The sequence below is a fragment of the Pithys albifrons genome, chromosome 4, assembly GCF_047495875.1.
Source record: "Pithys albifrons albifrons isolate INPA30051 chromosome 4, PitAlb_v1, whole genome shotgun sequence".
NCBI lineage: Eukaryota > Metazoa > Chordata > Aves > Passeriformes > Thamnophilidae > Pithys > Pithys albifrons.
Window position 1 is genome coordinate 7,006,207 of NC_092461.1, and position 21,365 is coordinate 7,027,571.

Sequence of the window (21,365 nt, forward strand, 5' to 3'; positions counted from 1 at the left end):
AGGGGATTCATGGCATGGTGCATCTGGACTGTGCTCATTTTTTATGAGATAATTGCTCCACGGACCACCTCAAACACGGCATGACGGAAGGATTTGCCTTTTAAATTTAAGAACATGGAACGGACAGGAATTAAATCTGTCATGCCTCTGTGTAGCACACAATGGAGGAAGAATATAAATAAACAGGAAACCAGAATGGTGCAATAAGAACGGGATTAATCCAAGTGTGATTAATTCGGTGTCAGATTAAAATTGATAGTGCCAGCTGTATCAGGCCCATTCTGCCACATTATTCTCGCCTGTCATTTTTTTTTATTATTTTTTGGTCCATCTTCTTCCCATCTCCTTGGTGGATAAACCTGCTGGAGAGTTAATTGTCACATACATGGATTTAATCACATTGTCCACAGTGTTTGGGGGCCTTGCCTTCAGCGATCCATGACTAATTGTTGTGGTAATTTTTCAATCATTAACAGCACCGCATATGCTGCGGACAAATCCCACGGCACCCACTAAAGCCCCGGCGGCAAACGGAGCACACGCCTCCATCAAAGCCCCATCGTCCATCAGCTGCATCACGCCCTCGGGGGCGAGCTGGGGAGCTGGTACTGCTGCCTTTGAGGAAACGGCGCTGCCAAAGGGAGGGGTGGAGGGCGAAGAGGGCAATTAGGGCTCCATCTGGGACGGGTGATGAGGCTGTCGCTCTCCATCCGGCATCCCCAGAGCCACGGCGGGCGCGCCGGTGGAACGGGACCGGCCCCGGGGGACCCTTCGAAGGATGGAGGCATCGCTCTGATCGCCTCGGCAGCTCCCATTCGCCTTCACCGACGCGTTTCGTAAGGCACAAAAAGGCGAGCCAAAAGCTCCCCTCCTGCTTCAAAGCCAAGTGACAACCAGGGACTAACAAATGGCTGCACCAGCAGCGCTGCAGCAGCGGGAAGCGGCAGCGCCACGGCGATCGGGAGGATGAGCCAAAGTGCCGCTGCCTGGCCAAGCTCCTTGAACCGAGTGACCCCAGCTCAGCTGGCAAAGAGCTCCTCTGGGGAGTGAGGCCGCCGGCGTTCCCGGTCACCTCCTGACTTCTTGTTCCCGGAGCAATTTATTGACGTGCTGATGTGTGCGACACCCTCCAGTGGTGTACGCCTGGGTCCCTGAAAAAACAGTGCTGGGTTTGCAGATTTGAATGGACCGACTGGGTAATGTCATGTTCTCACCCTCCCTCACCACTTTGTTTCCTGACATATTAACGTATTAAGCTGGTTTATGCTCCTGGGATGTCACACTTAAAGATGATGCGTATCAGCATCCTCAAAGGCTTGAATGGGGGAAGGAAAAAAATAGATGAGATTCTGCAGGATCTCTGCCTTGAGGAGACCACTTGAAAACAAGGTGGCATTTTAGCAAATCACCCAGGTGGCTTTAGAAAACACTGATAGACCATTTAATTATTGAAAGTCTTGGTAGCAGCAATAGTGACTATCGAAATGTAAATGCAGGCAAAGGAGGGGGAAAAAAAAGAAAAAAAGAAGAAGAAAAATAAGAGCTAAGAGCAAAACAAGGCAGGATTAAACAATAGCAGGAGTCCCCCTGCTCCTTCTGAGTGGTGGAGAATTCCCAGCTACACAGGGGAGTAAACAACAGCATCCTAGACTTAGTTTCTGATTCAAGCCACAAGGAAGCAAAGGGAGGGAAAAATCCTGTCCTTCCTGCAAGTTTCTTACAGTCACACCACCAGCACTCTTATGCAAGCGTTACATAAGTTGCAGCGGGACCAGCTCCTTCCCTGCTCTCTATCCAGGCAAGCAAGGGCACTGCCACCTCCCCAGCCACTGCATGGGCAGGTCACACTCTCCCCTGCTCACCCCTGGGCTGCAGATATGGTGTCATACACAAACACATAATAATCCTTTGCACTCTTTATTATTTGTGACATCTTTCTCCCACCATCCATGAGCTGCTGTCTGTGAGGGCGGACACAACTGAAATAGCATTCCTTGCTTTTCCCCTCTCTGCCCTCCTTATCCCAGAGAACAATATCCTCTCAAACCCAAAAGAAAGGGTGACGACACATAAATAGTTTCTTAATTAATTTCTGCAGGTAGCAGTGTCACTGCTATTCCCGTGCTGCACTGAGTCGGTGTCACTGACAGAAGAACCACACGAAGTTTATGGAACTGCCTTTAGCCCACCAGAGATGACAAAAGAGCCCAGCAATGGCAGATGGCATGTGAATCACTGCAAAGGCAATTAGCAGCTCGCTGCCGGATTTTGACGTGCTGGGGAGGACAGAGGGGGTTTTCTCTGCTCCGAGCAGTTCTCACCAGAGGGGATGGAAATAGGCATTAGTCTCACTTTGCCCCCACAGAGTCTTTGCAACCAGTGCTGCTGGCTTTGAGGCTGCTGTATTGGTACGAACCTATAAGCACCCAGTGCAGAAAGATTTGCAGTAGCAATAAAAATGCTGGATTTTTACCTTGATGAGCTCAAGTCACAGCTGCTGTAAGCGAAGAGGGGTTTAGGCACAGTAAGAAAAATAAACAAACGAGAAAAAAACAACCACCAGAAAAAAAAAAACACCTATGCAGCAAAGGATCACAGCTGCCAAGATAAGTGCTGTGAAAACATTACAGTGCTGTAAGCAGTGATTGAAAATGCATCAAAACCATCAAATTCTTCTAAGCAACAATGACAAATGGATTCTGGAACTGTTCAAGTTGGATACCTCTCAAAATGAGTTTGTATGGTAGACAGTGGTCCTAAATTTTGATTAGAGAGCTAAAGCAGAACTCTTCAGCATAAGCCTTGTCAGCATATATCTTTATCTTCAAGTTGGTAAAGAGAATAATATAAAAATGTACTAGTAAAATAATGCCCAGCAAAGGTCTCCTATGTGTGGCTGCAGTGCAGAACTTGGATATCACTGAAGCAGGGACATTATTCTGAGCAGTCTGACTGACATCACTGTGACCAGTAACACTCAGAAGGCTACTACCTTATTTATGAACCTCAAGGTGACAACTTACATCAATTTTCCATACACTTATATTAGTTTGTTTGCTCATTACTTGCCAGATCAGTGCTAGCTTTTGTGAGCCCTGCAGTGGGGATTCTTTTGCACTTTGTATTTGCTTAGTACACGCTCAAGAACAGTAATCCCTTCTGGGGAACTCCTTGCACTGATTAATATCATGAACTACAAAACTTCCCAATCTCATGTCACAGGTGCTCTGCCTCTGGCAGCACAGCAATTAGTAACCCCTTTTGCTGGAGGAAAAGCTCTATCAGCTTTTGTTGATAACCTGGCCTAAGGAAGACTGTCCATGTAAGAAGGGCAGCATACCAGCCTGTATTTTTCCATCCCAAACTGAACATGCTATTCAGAAGAGGCCAGATGATTCTGCCTTTCAGAAAGATAAGATGCTGTCTATAAGCCTTTCTTCAATACCTTGCTTCCACATCAGACAGCTCTTCCCATGACCTGCTGTTTTGCATTTCCCAGGAGCCAGAGGTTGTACCTCTCTCCAAAGTCCATGTTTCCAGTGCTGTGCCAGGCCTATGGCACACCATTTGGCACCTTTTCAGAAGCCACAACAGGCATCCATGCCATGGGTTACCTACTCCTCACTACAATCCAAGGCTGGGCCACTCTAGTTCTATGAGCTAAAGGTTTACTGACTAGACTTGCTGACTTCCCAGGCTACTTTGCACTTGTTGACTGACTTCCATCAGTATGACAGCATTTTGCAACCCCTAATCAAGCCTGAAACAACAGTGAAAAGTCAATAAGTTATTATCTCCATTTCATACACAAGTAAATTGAAGAAGACTGTGAACACAACAGAGATGTTAAGTTCAAGCAAATGCTATTGGATAGTTTTAATATAGATATAATTCCTTCCATGCAGTTAACTGTGCAAGTTTTGTGCAGAAAGCAAACACCAAATCAAATAAACCAATTTTTAGCTGTAAGTATGCCTGTGCTCTAATCTTAGTGCAGAAAAAGTGCTACATACTTTATCTACATGATTACTAACCACCAGGACAGAGAATGATGGCACATTCCCATATGAAATAGTACATCATTCTGCAGATGGCATGAAGACTACAAATATATTTAGAATGTTTGAGAATTGATTTGAAAAGCTAGTAATTTTATCATATACAGGAATCTCCTACAGTAGGATCAGATCTAAGGATCTGGCTGTATTGGCATTTTGCCACTCAGAGAGACCAGAAGCTGTAATTATGCAATAACGTGGCTATAGGGGGTAAGTCAGCAGGTATCACCCAAATAAATGAGTAATAATCTTGACACACAAGGACTGATAATTCCATGTACATTTTAATCTTGCCTAGTTTGACAGCACCTAATCAATGAACTACAGTGTAACATGTGGATTTGAGGGCCATTGAAGTCCAGATAAATTGTTAACATGCAATTTTGGAGGGTTTTCCAAACCTCTTCTAACACATCAGTCCAAGTGTACCAAGCAATCAAATTACAGGAAAGGAAAACAACCCTTGCAAAAATGAAGTTTGGGCATATTAAAAAAAGTCTTATGACTCTCAGGGATTTCTCACATAAAACTTGAACATACTTTACTCAATGTTTGTTTTGCTTCCTCCAGCTCAGAGTTCCTCAGATAAAAAAGAGAAACAAAGGAAAGGCCCAGCACTAGCAAACTATCCAAGCCAGAGATCAGTGTTTGGAATCAATGGAAATGTTCAGAGAAGGAGGCTGAAATAAGAAAGCAGAGAAAAAGGAACACGTGATGCAAAGAGTTGCTTTCCAAGTGGAAGGTGACATGGAAGCAGTACTGTTGTCCTTACTGGGGACAAACAACCAAAGAGAGCCAGTGGATGTTAAGGTGACATGGGACAAGTCACTACATTGAGATGTGTCACACTTTCCTCTTCTGTAAAACATGCCTAATAATACAGCTTGAATAAAAACTATTAAGGCATGCTGTGGAAAGTTGCTACATAGCAGCACTTATTTATTATTTATTACTGTCTAAGAGAGAGCAGCTAAGCAGGACAACAAACACTGGCCACATTTCTGTCACTGGGAACAGCCAAAGTCAGTGTTCCTCTCCATTGTGTTTTCTTCACATGCCTTGAAAACCAAACAAAATTCCAACAAAACAACCAACCACCACCATAAAACTCAGTGAGTTCATCAAACAGAGGTTTCAGAGGGATGCCATTCAGCAGGTGGAGATGACACACTGCTATATATTAATGCTTTCTCAAAGCTATGATACCTACAGGTGTTCCAAGACTGGATTGGAAGCAAAGCAACACATTGTAAAGGTATTTGCATGATGACTAACAGTAAGTGAGGATTTTTCAGTAAGGCAGGACAGCACTGCAGGAAGAATGAAGTCCAACAAGGTTAAAGGATAGTGGGAGAGGAATGCAAGGTCTTCGGAAAACATACCTCTTTCAAGCCATCAGACTTCACAGATTTAGCTTAAGGTTTTTCAATTGTCCTCAAAAGAACAAAACCAACTCCCTCCCCTAAATTTCAGTTATAAAAACCCCCCACTCAAACAAATAAAAAAAATAAAAAGACTGTGATTCCTCAGACCTTTTGTCTGTTCTAGTTACAGAGTTACAGCTGCTACTGTGTCTTTAACTTCAGTTATCAAGAAACAGCTACTGCATCTTTATTATTCCCCATTTTCACCAGTGGTCAAGTTCTCATACTTACTCCTTATACAGCACTTTATTCCACTCCCACCCTCAGCCTCACAATGACTCCTCATCATGTTTTTCATCTCTCCCAGAGGTAGACTTTAGTTTCCATTTCACACCTCTGCAGCCATGGCAAGCATGTCTGTACACCAGATTATCCAGACTAAAGTGTCATTCTACCAGAACAGGCTGGGAGTTGAGCAAGAAAATCAAAGTCAATGGACCAGGACCCAGGCCATCAGCAGAGGCCTTCAATCACCTGTCACATGCCTTTCCTGTCCTAGGCATAAGTCCAGAACCAGGAGTAAAGCATTGTCTGGGACAAATCCTAGCCCTCCAAATTCAGTGTCTTGCACAAGACTTCCACAGGCAGTGGAGAACAGAGCTGATGAGCTCTGCAGGCATCCCCCCTGCTGTCTTCCTTGACACAGTTTCCTCAGCTGTGGTTTGAACATCATCTTGGGGTTGCTGCAATTACTCTCTTCTGCTACAAAGCCTTTTGGGTGTCCCCAGGGAGCCTGGGAAGGCCCTTCCAGCTCTGTATTCCACAAATGTGTGGAGCACATAAAAGAAATTACAGATTCAGTGTTCCTTAGTTCACCTTCCTTAAACTCCACCTGTGAATTGTACCTTCACAGAGCTCTTCCCTAACTTAAGGTGTATGCATTTTTCTTCAAGCCCCATGAGAACAGAGATAATGAAAGGGAGATGGGAGTAAAGCAGCAAAAAGGTCATTGTAGGGGAACTCTAGCTTTTCAAGTTTGAGACTTTCAAGGAAAGAGTTGCTGATTTTCTCTTCCTGCAGAGTATCATAAGGCAACAAGAAGGTCACTGTAGGGGAACAGTAGCTTTTTCAGAATTGAGCCTTTCAAGGAAAGAATTAATGATTTTCCCTTACTGCTGAGTATCACACCTGCAGGTGTCATGGAAAGAAGACAAGAGGCTGTCTGTTGAAAGCAGGTGAAGTAAAGGATGCGCTTTTTTTTATGATTGCAACTGTGTTTCTACCTCTAAGAATTATTGTATTACTTTAGTCTACAAAAGCAATGCCATCATGATCTCAAGATCTGGGCATGCATGTGGCTGTTGTACCTTCCTTTGCTCTGAAAAACTCCATGGTCAATATAATGAAGAGCACCATAAGGGGAGGAGAGGTCTCTGGATGGCTGTTAAAATTTTTAAATTTAATTATTTATTCACAAAGGAGAGGCAAGACTGTGAGATCACTCTTTGTCTGGCTCAGAATACCCAGAGGGAATGAGTGGTTGCGCTGCTTCTGGTACTGCTCCTAAATTGGTGTAAGATGACCTGAATTCTCATGTATCTCATCTTCTAATTGCACTGCCTCTTGGTTTTAAATACTATTTGCTTCAAAGTATCTGGTAGAAACTCTAAGGCAACACCAGAGTTTCTGAAAGGTGTGTAATGTAGCAATAATTAAAAAAAAAAATCTGTCACCAGTCGTGTATGTAAACATTGTGTCCACTGATGACGTGCTACACGCCTCTACTCTTCCTCTCGTTTCTAAGGCTCAGTGCTTCTGTGACAGCCACAAAGATGACAAATCCAGAACTACTGATTGGACACTTCAATAATCACTCTATTTTCTATTCACTGTCTTACTGTCATCACATTGGCTGCTTCTTTTTCTCCACCCCAGGATGTACAATAAATGCTCTACTACAATCATTTTGTACTGACTAGCTCCACAGAAACAAAACCAGCACGAATTACACCTTTTTTTGAGCTAGAAACCAGTCTGCTGTGCAGCACATACTGCCAAAACAAGAGAGCAGCTTGCTCCTTATTCCACTAGGACAGCAGCTCATCAGGGCACTTTTAAAGAAACTCAGATACTCAGCAGTGCATCCCTCTCATCACCTGGGGAGTGCTATAAAACCACAGAACAAGTTAGGAAATGTTCAGAGGATAATGCAACAATTTCCTAATGTTTGCTCACAGCTCCTCCCATCAGCCACATGCAGAACACGGGCAGTTTGCTCCACTTCACTAGTGATGTGTGAAAGCTGAGAGCAATGTAGGCACGGGAACTATTGTTTACAACTCACACAATTAAGTGCATATGCAGATAACTGAGCTCGAGCTTCCTCTTCTGGAGTGTCTCTAGGAAATTCCCACTTTCTTTGTTCGTAAAGCTCATGCACGTGTGATGTGCAAGATCTGCAATCAGTTAAGTTATTAAACCTCCTCTGAACTTCAGGCTTCGAGAACCACACAAATAAATAAATAACCACAAGAGGGGCACAGGACAATCTTGCAAGCAGAGTACTCCTGAGAAAATAATTCTCCTGTATAAGATGAACTGGCACTTCTTATTAAATAAATAAACAGCAGCAGTGAGTGGCAGTACAGAATACAGTTTTCCTTTCTAGGATCACCAGCTTTTCTTCAATAAGAAAACAATTTAGCACTTGTAAAAGTGAGTAATTCTGCTCCTGTCTTGATTGTGATATGATGGTTCTAATACAGTAGCAGAGATATCCTGGCAATTATAGTTTCTGCTGTGAGCCACACATTAGTATTGTATTAAGAATGTATTTCCCTGAGAAGAAGGAGGAGTCCAAGTCAGGAGTTTATCTTTGATTGTCACTTTTGACACATGCTAAGCAAGTCTGAATTAATAAGAGAAAAGGATTCTGCTCACTTTACTTTTTCTTCTGGAATAATTCACTAACTAAATACTTTTCAACCAGTACAGTCAAAGTCCAAGCCAGAGTCTCCTGACTTATTCAAATAACTCCTACTAACTTTCCTTCAGTTGTAATCCCCGCTGCAATTTTATGTCAATCCCTGCTCTAAAAGAAACTCAGTAAATCCACTTTTGTTTTTTGGGTTTTTTTTAAGCAGAAAAAGCTCTGAACTACCATGTTAGTGACAATCTCTGTCATTAGCATAGAGAAGAATGGTACATTTGAATGAGCAATTCAAACTTCAGGGCTGGAAAACACACTTTTTTGTTACTTTTTCATGTCTCCTCACAATATTAAATAGGAATTAAAAGTTATTGCAAGGTGAGGAGTTGAACAGCTCTAAAACTATCCACCAGCTTATGGGCTTTTAATTGGGATTTTTTTAATTGTTTTTTTCTTGATAAAGCCAACATTTTGACCCAGGGAATATAGAGCTTGCCTAGATTTTAAAATATTCAACTAAAGTTTTTAAATAATTCCAATATCCTCAAAATCAAGGGAAAAAAAGAAGCACTTCCCCACCTCTACTTTCCATTTGGGCAAGAAGAAAATAGGCATGAGATGGACAATTACCCTTAAAATCCATTTGTTGTCACATTCAAAAGTTTCCTGGGACTCTGCCACAGTATTTAGGATCAAACTTATTACTGATGCTCACTGCACAGTCATCAGAATACATAATTTATGGAGTCCATTCTGTTCAGGAAAAAGGAGACATTGCTTTAATATCTATTAGTAATCTGTCACTGTTATTTACATGGGGAAAAGTGTTCATAAAGACTGGCATTTTTCCCTGATTCCTTTCAGGTACAGTTGCAAATTCTGCTCATAACTAGCTGGTCCTTTGCCTGGAATGGGCTGTCTCCTCACCACAGCTCTGTTGCAGTTGCCTTCCAGCAGCACGGAGGTGCCAAACCTGATCCAGACTCTTTCCTTTTTTCTGGAAAAATGTTTATCCTTCACAGCATTGTCACCACCTTCTGAACACCTTTTTATTCATGTGCTGTATTTTTATCCTCCCTACTGCTTGTAGACATTACCTGTTCATGCATGCTGAAGAGGAAAAGCAAATCTGGGTATCTGAAGATGAAGCCCAAGCAAAAATTGAAAGTAAGTTACTTGTTGTAAAACAATCCAAAATAGCACCAGTGGGGCTGAGTTATACTCTTTTACAAAGCCAGAGTTTACAGTAACATGAAAGGTTATTCTGTGGGTAGTCAGTATGTATGGCCAAACTTCACTAACGAAGATTTGGGAAGGGCTCTCCTCATGTGCCCTTCCAGCCTGCGCAGTGGATTGTTTAGGTGAGGCACAGCGTGCACAGAACTGACCCCACCGTTTAAGTCCCAAGGTCCTTCTGCCATGGCCGAGCGAGCTTGGACAGTGACAGTGAAGTCCTCGGGACTGTCACAGCACCCGGTACTGACCGGGGCTGACCCTGCTCAGCATCTGAGATCTGACGGGATGGGATGGCAGGGAGGCATTGAACTGGCAGAGGACAGTTCCCACTGAGACTCGAACTCACGACCTCGGGATTTGGAGTCCAGAGTGCTCTCCATTACATCACGGGACCACCCTGTGGGTAGGCACTAATGGACAGAGAAGAGGTGGCCCAGCTCTGGCTCTTGAGCTGCTCTGTGTGTGATTACTTGCAACTCAAACAACAGTTCCCAGCTAAGGCTCACCCTCGTGGCCAGCAGTGGATCTGTATGCACTGGCACATGGACAGCTGGACAATCCAATCATCTCATCTCAGCCAAAATGAGCCAGGAGAGGCTGGGGCCACTGGCTCAGCCTGGCCTGCTGCCACAAACAGGCTATCACTAGAAAGCTGCTGCTCTATATGGCACACTCAGTCCTTCCACTCCCCACCCCTTGCCCTCTAAAGACATGTACCTCACGACCCATCTGGAGCCACTCTGATCAATGGCATGGAGCTTGGGAGGCAGACCACTCACACACTACCACTGGTTTGTTATTCTCTTAAAACAACTGCAGAGCAGAGAGGGGGAAGAAGTGCTTGTTCAGCCTCCACCCATTCCTCTCACCAACTGTGAATCTCAAAGACAAGAAATGAGGCACGACAGAAACAAAACCTCCCCCTCCAGAAATGAGAAATCAAGTTTGTATTTGTGATCTAGTGAACAAAAAATACTTCCCAAAATGCTGGATCTCATCTCAGCTGAACTGAAACTGTCTCAAGTGAGCTTTGTGTAGCAGATTCAGGAACAGTTAGAGACATGCCTATAAAATCTCTTCTCCAGCCTCAGTTGGGTAGTCCTGATAAATGTCCTGGGAACAGCAAAAATGAATATTGCAACGCAACCAAAACACCCGCAGGGTATCCTACCCTGATGAGGAATTATATCAGGCTCATTGAACCAACTCCTGGCTGATTAAAAACATTCAGCATTCACCACATAACAGTTTAGTAATTCAATAGTATTATTTAGGTGCATTTTCATTTGCATAAATAAAGCCAAGGGAAACACCTTCTCTGTGCTATAAATTGTTGCTCTTCAAGGTTTTTGAGTGTAGCACTTCCTTTTACTTGGAGCTGCTTAATAAACTACATTCATCATTATTTAGCCTTCACTTGTGTGTGGTGCTCTAGTCCTCCTGCTGGATCCCAAGGAGACAAATCATAGTGAATTACTAAACCTTTAATTTACTTTTGATTAAAAAAACTTAAGGGAAGAAGAAGCAATACATACACATAGGCAAACTGCTTCAAAGGCAAGAGAAACTCAGGAAGATGCAACTGCATATCTCTTTTTTTCGTTTCCAGATTCCAAATGCACTGAAATTGGCCTCACAGATGCTGGGGGGAGTTTTCATTTACTCAGTGGAAAGATGTACCAGTGAGCCAAATAACTACTCTTGCTGGTTTCAAGGTTTGTGTTAGACTGAATTAACCCTTTTTCCACACACAATTTTATGCAGGAGAAAATGAAGCATGAAGACAAAGTAGTTTCTTAAATTACAAAGACAAGGAACTTACATTCCAAGTAAAAATGTAATCTTGCACCATGAAAGAAATATTACCCCCTAAATCTACTGACATTACTACTCTTAACACTAAGCTGGAAAAATCATACGGAGCCACAAACCCAAATGGCCATCCAAGTTCTATAACAACTACTTACTTCTCAGATTCAATGCTGTACTTACAAGATACCCCTGTAAATAAATAACACATTTCCCAGAAGCAGGTATAATAGAATTGTCATTAAATGCAATTCTGTATTTGTTCAATATATACAAATACGACAGGCTGGAAGCAAGCTTATATTAACTCTTTTGAAGAACCCCAACTTCAAAACAGATAAAAAATCCATCAAAGGTAATAAAATCAGAGAAAGCAACATTTCAAAAATTTTATAGGTTCCTCCTGGATGAAAAACTTCAAGACAAAACAGTTTTAAAAATAGAGATGCAAATAAAATAGAAGACAACAAGTAAATTATCTTGAAAAGGAAAAGGGAAGGGTGAAGGAAAGGTTTAACTTTATAACACAACACACACATCAGACCTGGTGGTGTAGCCATAGGTAGCACACCAAGAGAAACAAATACCAAAACTATGCACCCTTTGAGTGACAGAAGCATCACCACTGTACAACTCATTTCTGTGTTTTGGATTCCTTATCAAGGAAAGACTAAGACTGGCTCACAGTCAGCTCAAAAGAAACCAAAATAAAATCAAACCCAAAAAGCAAACTTCATCCAAATGCAGGAAATAAACTCTCCAATTTCTTCTTTGAGTGGGTAGAAAGGAGTTCAAAGAAATAGCTTTTCTATATAAGAGTCATCCCAATTTTAAAATACATGTTCTTTAGAAACCTGAACTTCCAAAGTCCTAAGAGTCCACATCCATTCCTGCCAAATTTTCAATCACAAGCTACAGCCCAGCTCATGTGGAAACACGTAGCAGTGCTGTATTTATTCCCTTTGCAGGACTGGGGTGCCTAAAAGCCCAGCACTGAGGTTTGGCCATCACGAAGGAGGGTGGCATTAATTGTTAGTCTGAAGATGCCAAGAAAGTGGCTGATATTTCTCCTGTCTCTTGCTATAGATTATTTCTTTACAGTCATCTAAAAACAGCTAATTAACCCTCCACACCCCTCAAGTGGCAAACTAAGAACAGCTAATTGCTGCTCCACACCCCTTAACTTACCTGACTGGGAGGTAAAAATTTAAAAATCAAGTACATACTTAACTGTTTTACTGATAGTCACCCAGATAACTTCAGTCACAGCTTCTCTCCTCTCCAGACAGGCTGGATCACCACAGATTTTTAGGGAAATTCAGGTCCTCTGTCATATTACTTATTCCCTTTTAAACTGAGCAGCATTGTCTTAGGTAAACACATCTGTGGATGTGCCATGTACATATATCAGTGAGTATCTGTATGAAATGCTGCAGAACACAGAAAAAATTCAATCACATCTTTCTCTAAAAGCCCACACCTCCACACCAGCTCCATGTTTGACAGAGCAAAGAAAAATTCCAGTGACTGCCAGCTCAACAGAAGGTCTCCCAACTCAGCCAGATGTGACAACCAGTTTTTCTGATTTACACTCTGCGTGTGTGTAGAAAACCACAAAACAAAACTAAACCAAGCCAAATACATCTCACTCTGTATTTAATTGGGCATTGATTTGTTTTATTTGTCTCACTCTGTATTTGTTTTGATACATACACACACATATGTATGTGTCAATGTAAATCACTAGGATGGATGGAAACAAAGGTGACCTAAGAGCTGAAATACAAAGCTTGCATTCAACTCCAGTTTCTTTCACAGGCAACTCCTGAAACCCTTGGGAAGTGAATACAACTCAGATGCTTCCAAGTTCCCTCTAATTTTGTTTCATCTGAGATATTGTATCTTTGTGAGATATTCACTTAACCTTCAGCTACCTGCCTGAAGTAGGAGACTTTGCTCCCCCTGCAGCCAGACACAGAAAGAGACTGCCCACAAGACTGATCCAAAAATCCACACATTCAACACACACTGAAAGACTTTCTTTCTCTCTTGAGTCTGTAAGGACTGTAGGAAAGCTAACTTTAACTAAATCTGCAGTGTGCATGTATGTCAGCCTCCTGACCACTTCAGTTCCAGCCCATAAATGAGGAAGGACAACACTTTGGTATCTCATAACAGTCTCAAGAAAATAAGCACAAGGAAAGGCTGGAAGAGTCGAGGTACTTTGGTGTGTGGTTGCACAGGAGACAGACAGTGACCAAAAATGACCCCTGAGAGGCTTGTGATGAGGAGTTGCAAAGCTTTCCCCGCAGACCAAAATCTCTTTGGATTTGTGTGGGAAGGATGAACCCATCCAACAGTTTTACCTCATGTTCTTGGGATGCCTCAGGTGCCCAATACACCAATACCTCTGTCACTAACTTCACCTTGAAGAGTTTCAGGAATGTATTTTAAATGCATTATATTTACCCTTATATACTATATCCATACAGACACATCCAGTGTTAACTATTTCAAGGTCCCCACAGAGAGCTGTTAGCAGAGACAGAACATGGGTCTGCACGCTACTGGAGCCACATGCACCATCTGCTCCAGCATTTTAATGTAATTTGCCAGGCAAGAGCTGAGCAGGAAAAAAAAAAAAGCTAGAGAAAAGATATTAAATTTCTCCTTCTCCAAAATACCCCCTGCTGCTTGATATATGAACCTAACTCATCTATAACTAATATTTGATTTAAGAACATATTCATAAATTTGAAAAAAAGAAAAAAAAGTCCTGCGTCTGCAAGGTAACAACGATATAGTTTTTGTGTTAACTATTAACCTGCTGCCCATGGAAAAGTGTCCAAATTATTAATCCTACTGCCAAAACCAAAAAAGAACTTAAAAGTGGTTACTTCCCCTCAGATAGCAATTTTGATGTCCTTCAATAAATGAATAAAGAAATAAGACAGAAATTTGGATGATCTTCAATAAATGAGTAAAGAAAGATTTATTTACTGCAGCATTGAAACTAAAGAAGCTCTACATGTTAGGACTTGTATTTGGCTGAAGGTGGCAGCCCTGGGCCAAGTACTATTTAAATTTTGGAAATAAGTCCTGCAACTGATATGTTAAAAGGGATTCCAAATGGAAAAGACTTATACTTCAAGAATCAGATTTCATGACAAATAAGCTTCCACCTTTTAAAACAGAAGCAATGATTTTCAGAAGTTACAACAAACTCCTTTTGTTGTGTTTAACAGTTCACAAAGACATTTAGACAAGGTTAGCAACTTCTTCTTCATTAGAAATGCTCGCTAAATTAACAAAAAATTAGGAAAGTAATTTTGCTATAAATTCAGGATATTAGACACAATTGGAAGACCAAGACTACTCATCAACTTTTCAAATGTAATTGTGTATAAGCTGTTGACAAATAGCTCTCTCTAAAGTCTTACTGAAAGTCCAGTGCCTGCTCATTTCCTTGCTATTGCCATGAAATCTCATACTATTCAAGCTGGAAAGCTGACATTTCCTCTTCCAAATTCCCACACCATTCCCTACTGCTTTGAAGCTGACAAGTAACAATTTTAAATTCATTATATTCATAAAAATTGTTTTTTAAGACTGTAAATATCAGTCTTGCTTTGTGAAAGGTAGAAAATTCTACATACAACAGGGAAGTTTTACCAATTCCTCTTACTGGTAGCCTAAATACAGCTGCCTTCATGATCTAAACAAATACTGAAAAGGGAAGAGAAACAGATACCCACTGACTCTTGCATGAGAGAATAACTCTAAGCTGTTGATCAGAACAAAAAAAGTGATTCCTCATGCAAGTTATGCAATTTCTTGATACAAGACACTGCAGAGAGTAAAAGTTTACTGGGATTTGATGAACATTTTGACAATGAATGGAGGAAAATTCCACAATGACTACTGAAAACAAACTATTTCCAATTCAGGAAATGGGCAGCTGCAGGAGCATATGAAGGATCAGCATAACCCTGCCTGGTATACTCATCTTTGGGCACTGGCTTGGGATGGCATCATGACACAGGGATGCCCTGGACTTTGGTTGTCTCTGATGTGCCACCTTTACATTATTTTATGGTATATCTCAGGAGTTAAAATCATCAGGAAAAGTCTTACCAAAAAGTTACGGAATTCTCTTTTGTTTTGTTTAGTTTGTGGCGTTTCTTGGTTTGGGTTTTTTTTGGGGGGGGAATGTTTGTTTGGATTTTGTTTTGTTTTTAAATAATCTGGTTTTTAGTGTTTTGTTTTTGAGGTAAACTTCAGTCCAATTTTCTTGCTTTCATCCCCAGCTCCCATATCCTGCTCTGAGAATATTGCCATTGATTTCCATCAGCAAAGAATCACACCCTAACTGCTTCCAATTTCACAGTTACTAAGCAACACTATGTGATCACAGCCCTTGAGTAAGCAAAGTCTTGTATTCAAAGGTTTGAACCTTAGAACTCCATACAGACTCGGAACTTTGGCATCTACCAGTGAACACCAGCTTTGTGAATCTTGGATAACTCTTGAAGCAGAGAAATAAATGCCCTGGGTGCTGTTAATTGAATTAGCTCTACTGAACCACAAAATTTCCTTGTATCCTCATCATGGACCTAAAACAGAATACTTCCTACTCTACTGCAAAGTTTCTGTATTTTTCCCAGTATTAAGTAGAACAAAAATAACTTTTATCAAAATTTATACATGGCAGTCCTATTAAAATTATGTATTCAGATATAGTTTCAGATGACAAACAAAGCACATAAAAATGGGAAGTTAAACAGTACAATAAATGAGATTTTATACTTACTGAAAATTGATTATCAAAATGATCTTCTGAGTTCACCTTATAGCAAATACTTACTCTAGTTTACCACCATCAGCCTTAGGGGAAGATGTAACATCACTCCTGATAAGTCAGTGTATCTTTGCAGTAGTGCATGTTTTTTCAACAATTATATAAAAACATTGTCATACAGTACATGTTTTTCTTTTAAAATAGCATCTATCACTGTAGAAAATAGTAAATAACACCATACTCTCCATTTTGTTTGTTGTAGGAGGCTTTCCTGAATGTAAACAACAGTTAAAAACAATCAGTAGGTGGATTGGCTTTAAAGGAAATGGTACCCGCAGCCTTTACCAACTTGCATTTGCTCATCTACACACTGAGACAACAGAAGCCTTACTTGCTGTTAACATGAAAAATCTGAATGGTCCAGCAGACTGGATCCCACCCACTGCCCAGTGAACAACTAGGAATGAGGCTGGTTGTACCTCCCTTGGCAAATCTTGATCTGGTTTAACCTCTTAAGCACATGAAATTTCAAGGGTGAGAATATGCAAAAGAAAGTTGCAAAAAACCTGCTGTAGAAATCACTGGTGTTTCATGAACATCTGTCACATACACACACATAGGTGTAAACAGTAATTGTTTTGAGGCCACAGCTTAGCTCTTCTTGCATCCATTAAAGGAACCTCAACTTAAGAATTGAGCAACATAAAAGCTTTTCAAGAAGAAAGCCTGGAAATGGGTCTGTTACATCTCATGGAAATAATATTACACAGCAGTCTTTCACTTCTACAGCTCATTAGAAGCTGTATATTATATTTACCACACTATGAAGGTAATAAGCTGAGAAAGAACATTAACATAAATCATTAATTCATTGGGGAGAAACTCTGGAAGAGGATATCTTTTTAAAAGGAAAATGATCCCATTAAAATACACGCAAACTTCGAGGAAAACAAGCTGTGCCAAGTAACGGGTGCCAAAATTAAGTGATTCATAGTTACAATACTTGGACTTGAACAGGAAGAATTTAGACCCTATGAAAACACAGCAGTAGCTTAACAAACCAATGAAAAAAGACTCAATGGAGTATTAACTTGACTATTTGGAAGCACACTTGTGAGAATTACACAGATCATATTCCAAAAGGATCCTGTACATAACAAGCAGTACTGGAAGACACTGGATGAAGAGGTCTGAACACATAAAGTCTGTCCTGTGCTTACAAAGAATTGCCTACTATCAGTAAATGAAAAACCAAGCACGCAAAGTTTTCCATATAGACATAAAAGAATCCACCAACTTCTCCTCTCCTTTTTTCATACTTATGTGCAAGTTTTAGAAAGCACAATTGTGAGGGGACACTGCTGTGTAATAGCTTCAATTAAAATAAATGATGTTCTTAATTCAGTTTGCAACTTCATAAATAACCAAACTGAGGAGAAAGAAAACAAAACAAAAGCAAAAATCTACCTACCGCTTAGTCAGTGACCAAATAGCCATATCAGAGAGAGCACATTCCTCTTTCTATACTTTAGAGATACAGGAGCACTTTGATATCCCAAATAATTGGGGGTGTTACTTGCTGATAATACTTTAAAATCACAACTATGAATGCACTTGCCATCTCATGGAATAGAAAAAAAAACCCCTCACACCTTAATTTGCAGGTTCTCCTTCAAAGCTGACATCTGCCTGTCTCTTTACTGCCCAAAATAAAAGGCAAGCTTTCTGTTTGCAGGTTCCAGATCTTTTGCCCCATCGTTCCCCTCAAACCACAGCACACAAGGGCTGCATCCCACCTGATGGATATTTGTGTCTGCTGCCACGAAGAGATGTCTGTGCTCTCCAGGGTAGAAGGGCGAATTTCCCACTGAGAGGCTGATTGCACTGGAAGTGTTTGCTAACAGAGATGTCAATGAAGGAAAGGAGTTGCAGTACCTGAGTTAACAAGCTGTTGCTCCATGACCCCGCAGCCCAGGACCTCCATCCATTCTCCTTGGAAGTTGATCTCCATCTCAAAGGAAGGGTGAGTAAACGGGAAGCAGCAATCTACCCATCTGACTTGCAGTCCTGTAGCAGTGTTCAAAAAAATAAATAAATATGAAAGGGTGTATGCTTAAAAGGCCATCCCTCCAACCATCTGTAAAACTTGCCCTTCAACTAATGACATCAATTACAGCAACCCAGAAAAAATAAATAGCAAACAAACTCATTTACAACACTCATACAAGGCGATAAATCTTAAAACCTGTGGAAAAAAAATGACCATGTCTTTTCTAATATGAAAATTGCTTTGTGCTATTCAAGCACTCTTTGAAACCCAATCAATCATTTGTCAAAGTCTAGCAACCACCTGGCATCGAACAAAAATGAGCCAAGATCATGGGAAAGTCAGTAATTTTGTTATTTTTTTAGGCCAAGAAATTACTAACTGCTTCTCCCAGGAAAATGCTAGCTAAGTCTTTAATTTTACTTAGTATTTTATGGAATGCCTAGGCAAGTGATTTTTTTTTTCATCAGAACCTAATTAAAATACAAAGCTACTCTCTCTGTCTATTTTTAAATATGTAAGTTAAAAATAGGCATTAATTATACAAATAGAAGGATATATGCACAGAGCTGTACATTATTAAGGTATCCAACACACACAGAGTATTCTGGTGCCAGCAGAGAAGTGTAAGAGAAAAGCACCACTGGGGAACTCCCCATCTCCTCCCCAGCTCAGCACCTCTGCAAATACCACTGCACAGAGTGGGGACAGTCCTGGCAGAAGAGGACAAGGTCTGCACTGCTGCCAAAAGCAGAGCTGGTGTCAAGGCACTCATTATACTTGATGAGCTTTAGTTCTTCTAATGATTTACAGAGGCTTTGTTTCACTAACCAGTTTTCTCTAGTTATTAGGTGCCAGGAGAGAAGTCTCAGAAACGTGACCCATAAAAATTTGAAGCAGAAGTGCAAATTCTGTAAACTAATGCCTTAATTCCAAGCCCATCTTCCCCTCAGTTAAGCCAAATGCTAATCAGTGGTAGGATTATTAAGAACCAGGCAAGTTGAGTTTTGAAAATAGGAGGCACAGCAAAGGTTTTTTGGGTGACAGTGTCTATTAATATTCCTGGTTTGATTTTCAGGCTTTTTTTTGGGTCATTTCATAAAAGGAATGTAAAATATCAAATCGCAAGATTTACAATCAAAGTTTTTCAAGTAAAAATATTTTCTGTAGCCTCAAGGTTTAGATTTTCTTTGATTACTTCTGAAACATCAAATGTGGGTACAGAAACCCAAATAATAAGCTACAACGGAAGTGCATGCATGGCCAAAATACAAAATACTGAGTAGTTACAGGGAACTTTTCTAGATGTTATGAACTTTCAAATGGCAGGTTTCAAAATCCAGGTGTGCTTTCCTTTCTTAAAAATTAACCTCAGGAAATTATATGAAAGATAACAAAGCTTTTTTGACAATTTTACATACAGAACTCAGAAAACTGGAAGTAGTTGCACCATTCACCACCATACTGTGATTTCAGCAATCACTTTATTGCTCTTTTTTCCTGCATAACAATAAAAAAATACATAGATGAAAAGTCACGTATATACAATAGTGTGTTATGCAGAAGACATTGTTTTAATTTCCTGATCTTGACATTTTTAATCCTAGGGCTGTATGACTCTGCATACACTGTAAAGCCATACACATATAAAATATTTTCATTTGGCTTGCAAAATTTGCAACTCTAGCAAGGACACTGAATATTCAAGTAGTTTTGGGTTCAGTAACAACATTCAGATAATGGTTTCTTTTTAATCCTCTTATTACTTCAGAACGAAGCTCTGGGAAAAAAGGCATTTCTCAGCTGTTTCTTCTTAATTAAAATACATTTTAAAAGGTAAAAAGAGAATTTAAAGCTTATTTTTTACTTTCAAATTTTAATGCATATTAATACTTAAGAGGCTTTTGTTTTAAATGCAAATAAGCAAACAAACAAAAATCTCAATAAACCAAAACAAATTCACAAAAAAGACAGAACTCTCACCTCCATTCTGTTCTCTAAATTAATAGTTAATCCGATATAGCACAGTTTTATTCATACATATGAAGGCCAATTGGGAATAGCTCTGTAGTTTATATTCAAGTGTTCTCTCAGACTTTTGGCTCTAGAAAACTTGAGTGAAAAGCTAAGGGTGCTCAGCCTTCAGCAAGATTAAGCCTTCTTAACTGCATTTCTATAGACTGTCACAGAATAAATGAGTACATTTATTATTTAGATACAAAATATTGTCTTGGTGCTCAATATATTCCCAAGGAATAAAGGGCACTGCTCACACTCAGCAAATTAGACCACTAAGGACTTAAAAGGCTTATGAAGATAAGGCTTTCTGTAGAACTATATAATTTAACTGATTAGGCCTAATTTATTTCTTCAAATACAGCCCATGAAATGCTGGCAAAAATTGATCTTTTTCTAGAAATTTAGGAGGCCAAGACAGGCATAACACAGAGATACTTACCAGAGCACAATGCTGCATCTGACCAAAGACTGACCACTAGATACAAACTCAGTAACTTCTCCAGTTCAAAGCTATTTCTTGTGTCATGAGAGGACACCTGCTCACTTCAGAGCCTCACAGTGTTCATGGGAGTCCTTCCAGTGGGTTCATGGCCATTAGTAACTGTGGTGGGTGACCTGGTTGGGTGCCAGGTGCCCACCAAAGCTGCCCCATCACTGCCCTCCTCAGCTGGGCATGGGAGAGAATAACAAAAGGCTCCTGGGTCAAAATAAGGGCAGGGAGAGATCACTCACCAATTACAGTCATGGCAAACCAGACTGAAATTGGGGAATTAGTTTATTACCAATCAAATCAGAGTAGGATAATGGGAAATAAAAAACCCTAAGTCTTAAGAACACCTTCCTCCCACCCCTCCTTTCTTCCAGGCTCAACTTCACTCCCAAATTCTCTACTTCTCCCTGCCAGCAGTGGGGACAGGGAATGGGGGCTGCGGTCAGCACATCACTTGTTTTCTCTGCCACTCTTTCCCTGCTCCAGCATGGGCTCACTCCCACAGCAGACAGTCCTTCATGGATTGCACCAGCGTAGATCCCTTTCATGGAGTGCAATCCTTCAGGAACAGGCATGGATCTCTCACAGGGTCACAAGTCCTGCCAGCAAACTTGC

At 40.7% G+C, this 21,365-nt stretch overlaps 1 protein-coding gene across 10 annotated transcripts in view; it reads right to left on the minus strand.

The window, feature by feature from the left end:
* Positions 1 to 21,365, minus strand: part of FARS2 (phenylalanyl-tRNA synthetase 2, mitochondrial) — a 229,127-nt gene that overhangs the window by 139,323 nt on the left and 68,439 nt on the right. For all 10 annotated transcript variants that reach the window (XM_071553311.1, XM_071553314.1, XM_071553307.1 and 7 more), the window contains one exon: positions 18,130 to 18,261. In XM_071553311.1, the coding sequence (XP_071409412.1) occupies positions 18,130 to 18,261 (132 nt within the window). The remainder of the gene's footprint in view (positions 1 to 18,129; positions 18,262 to 21,365) is intronic.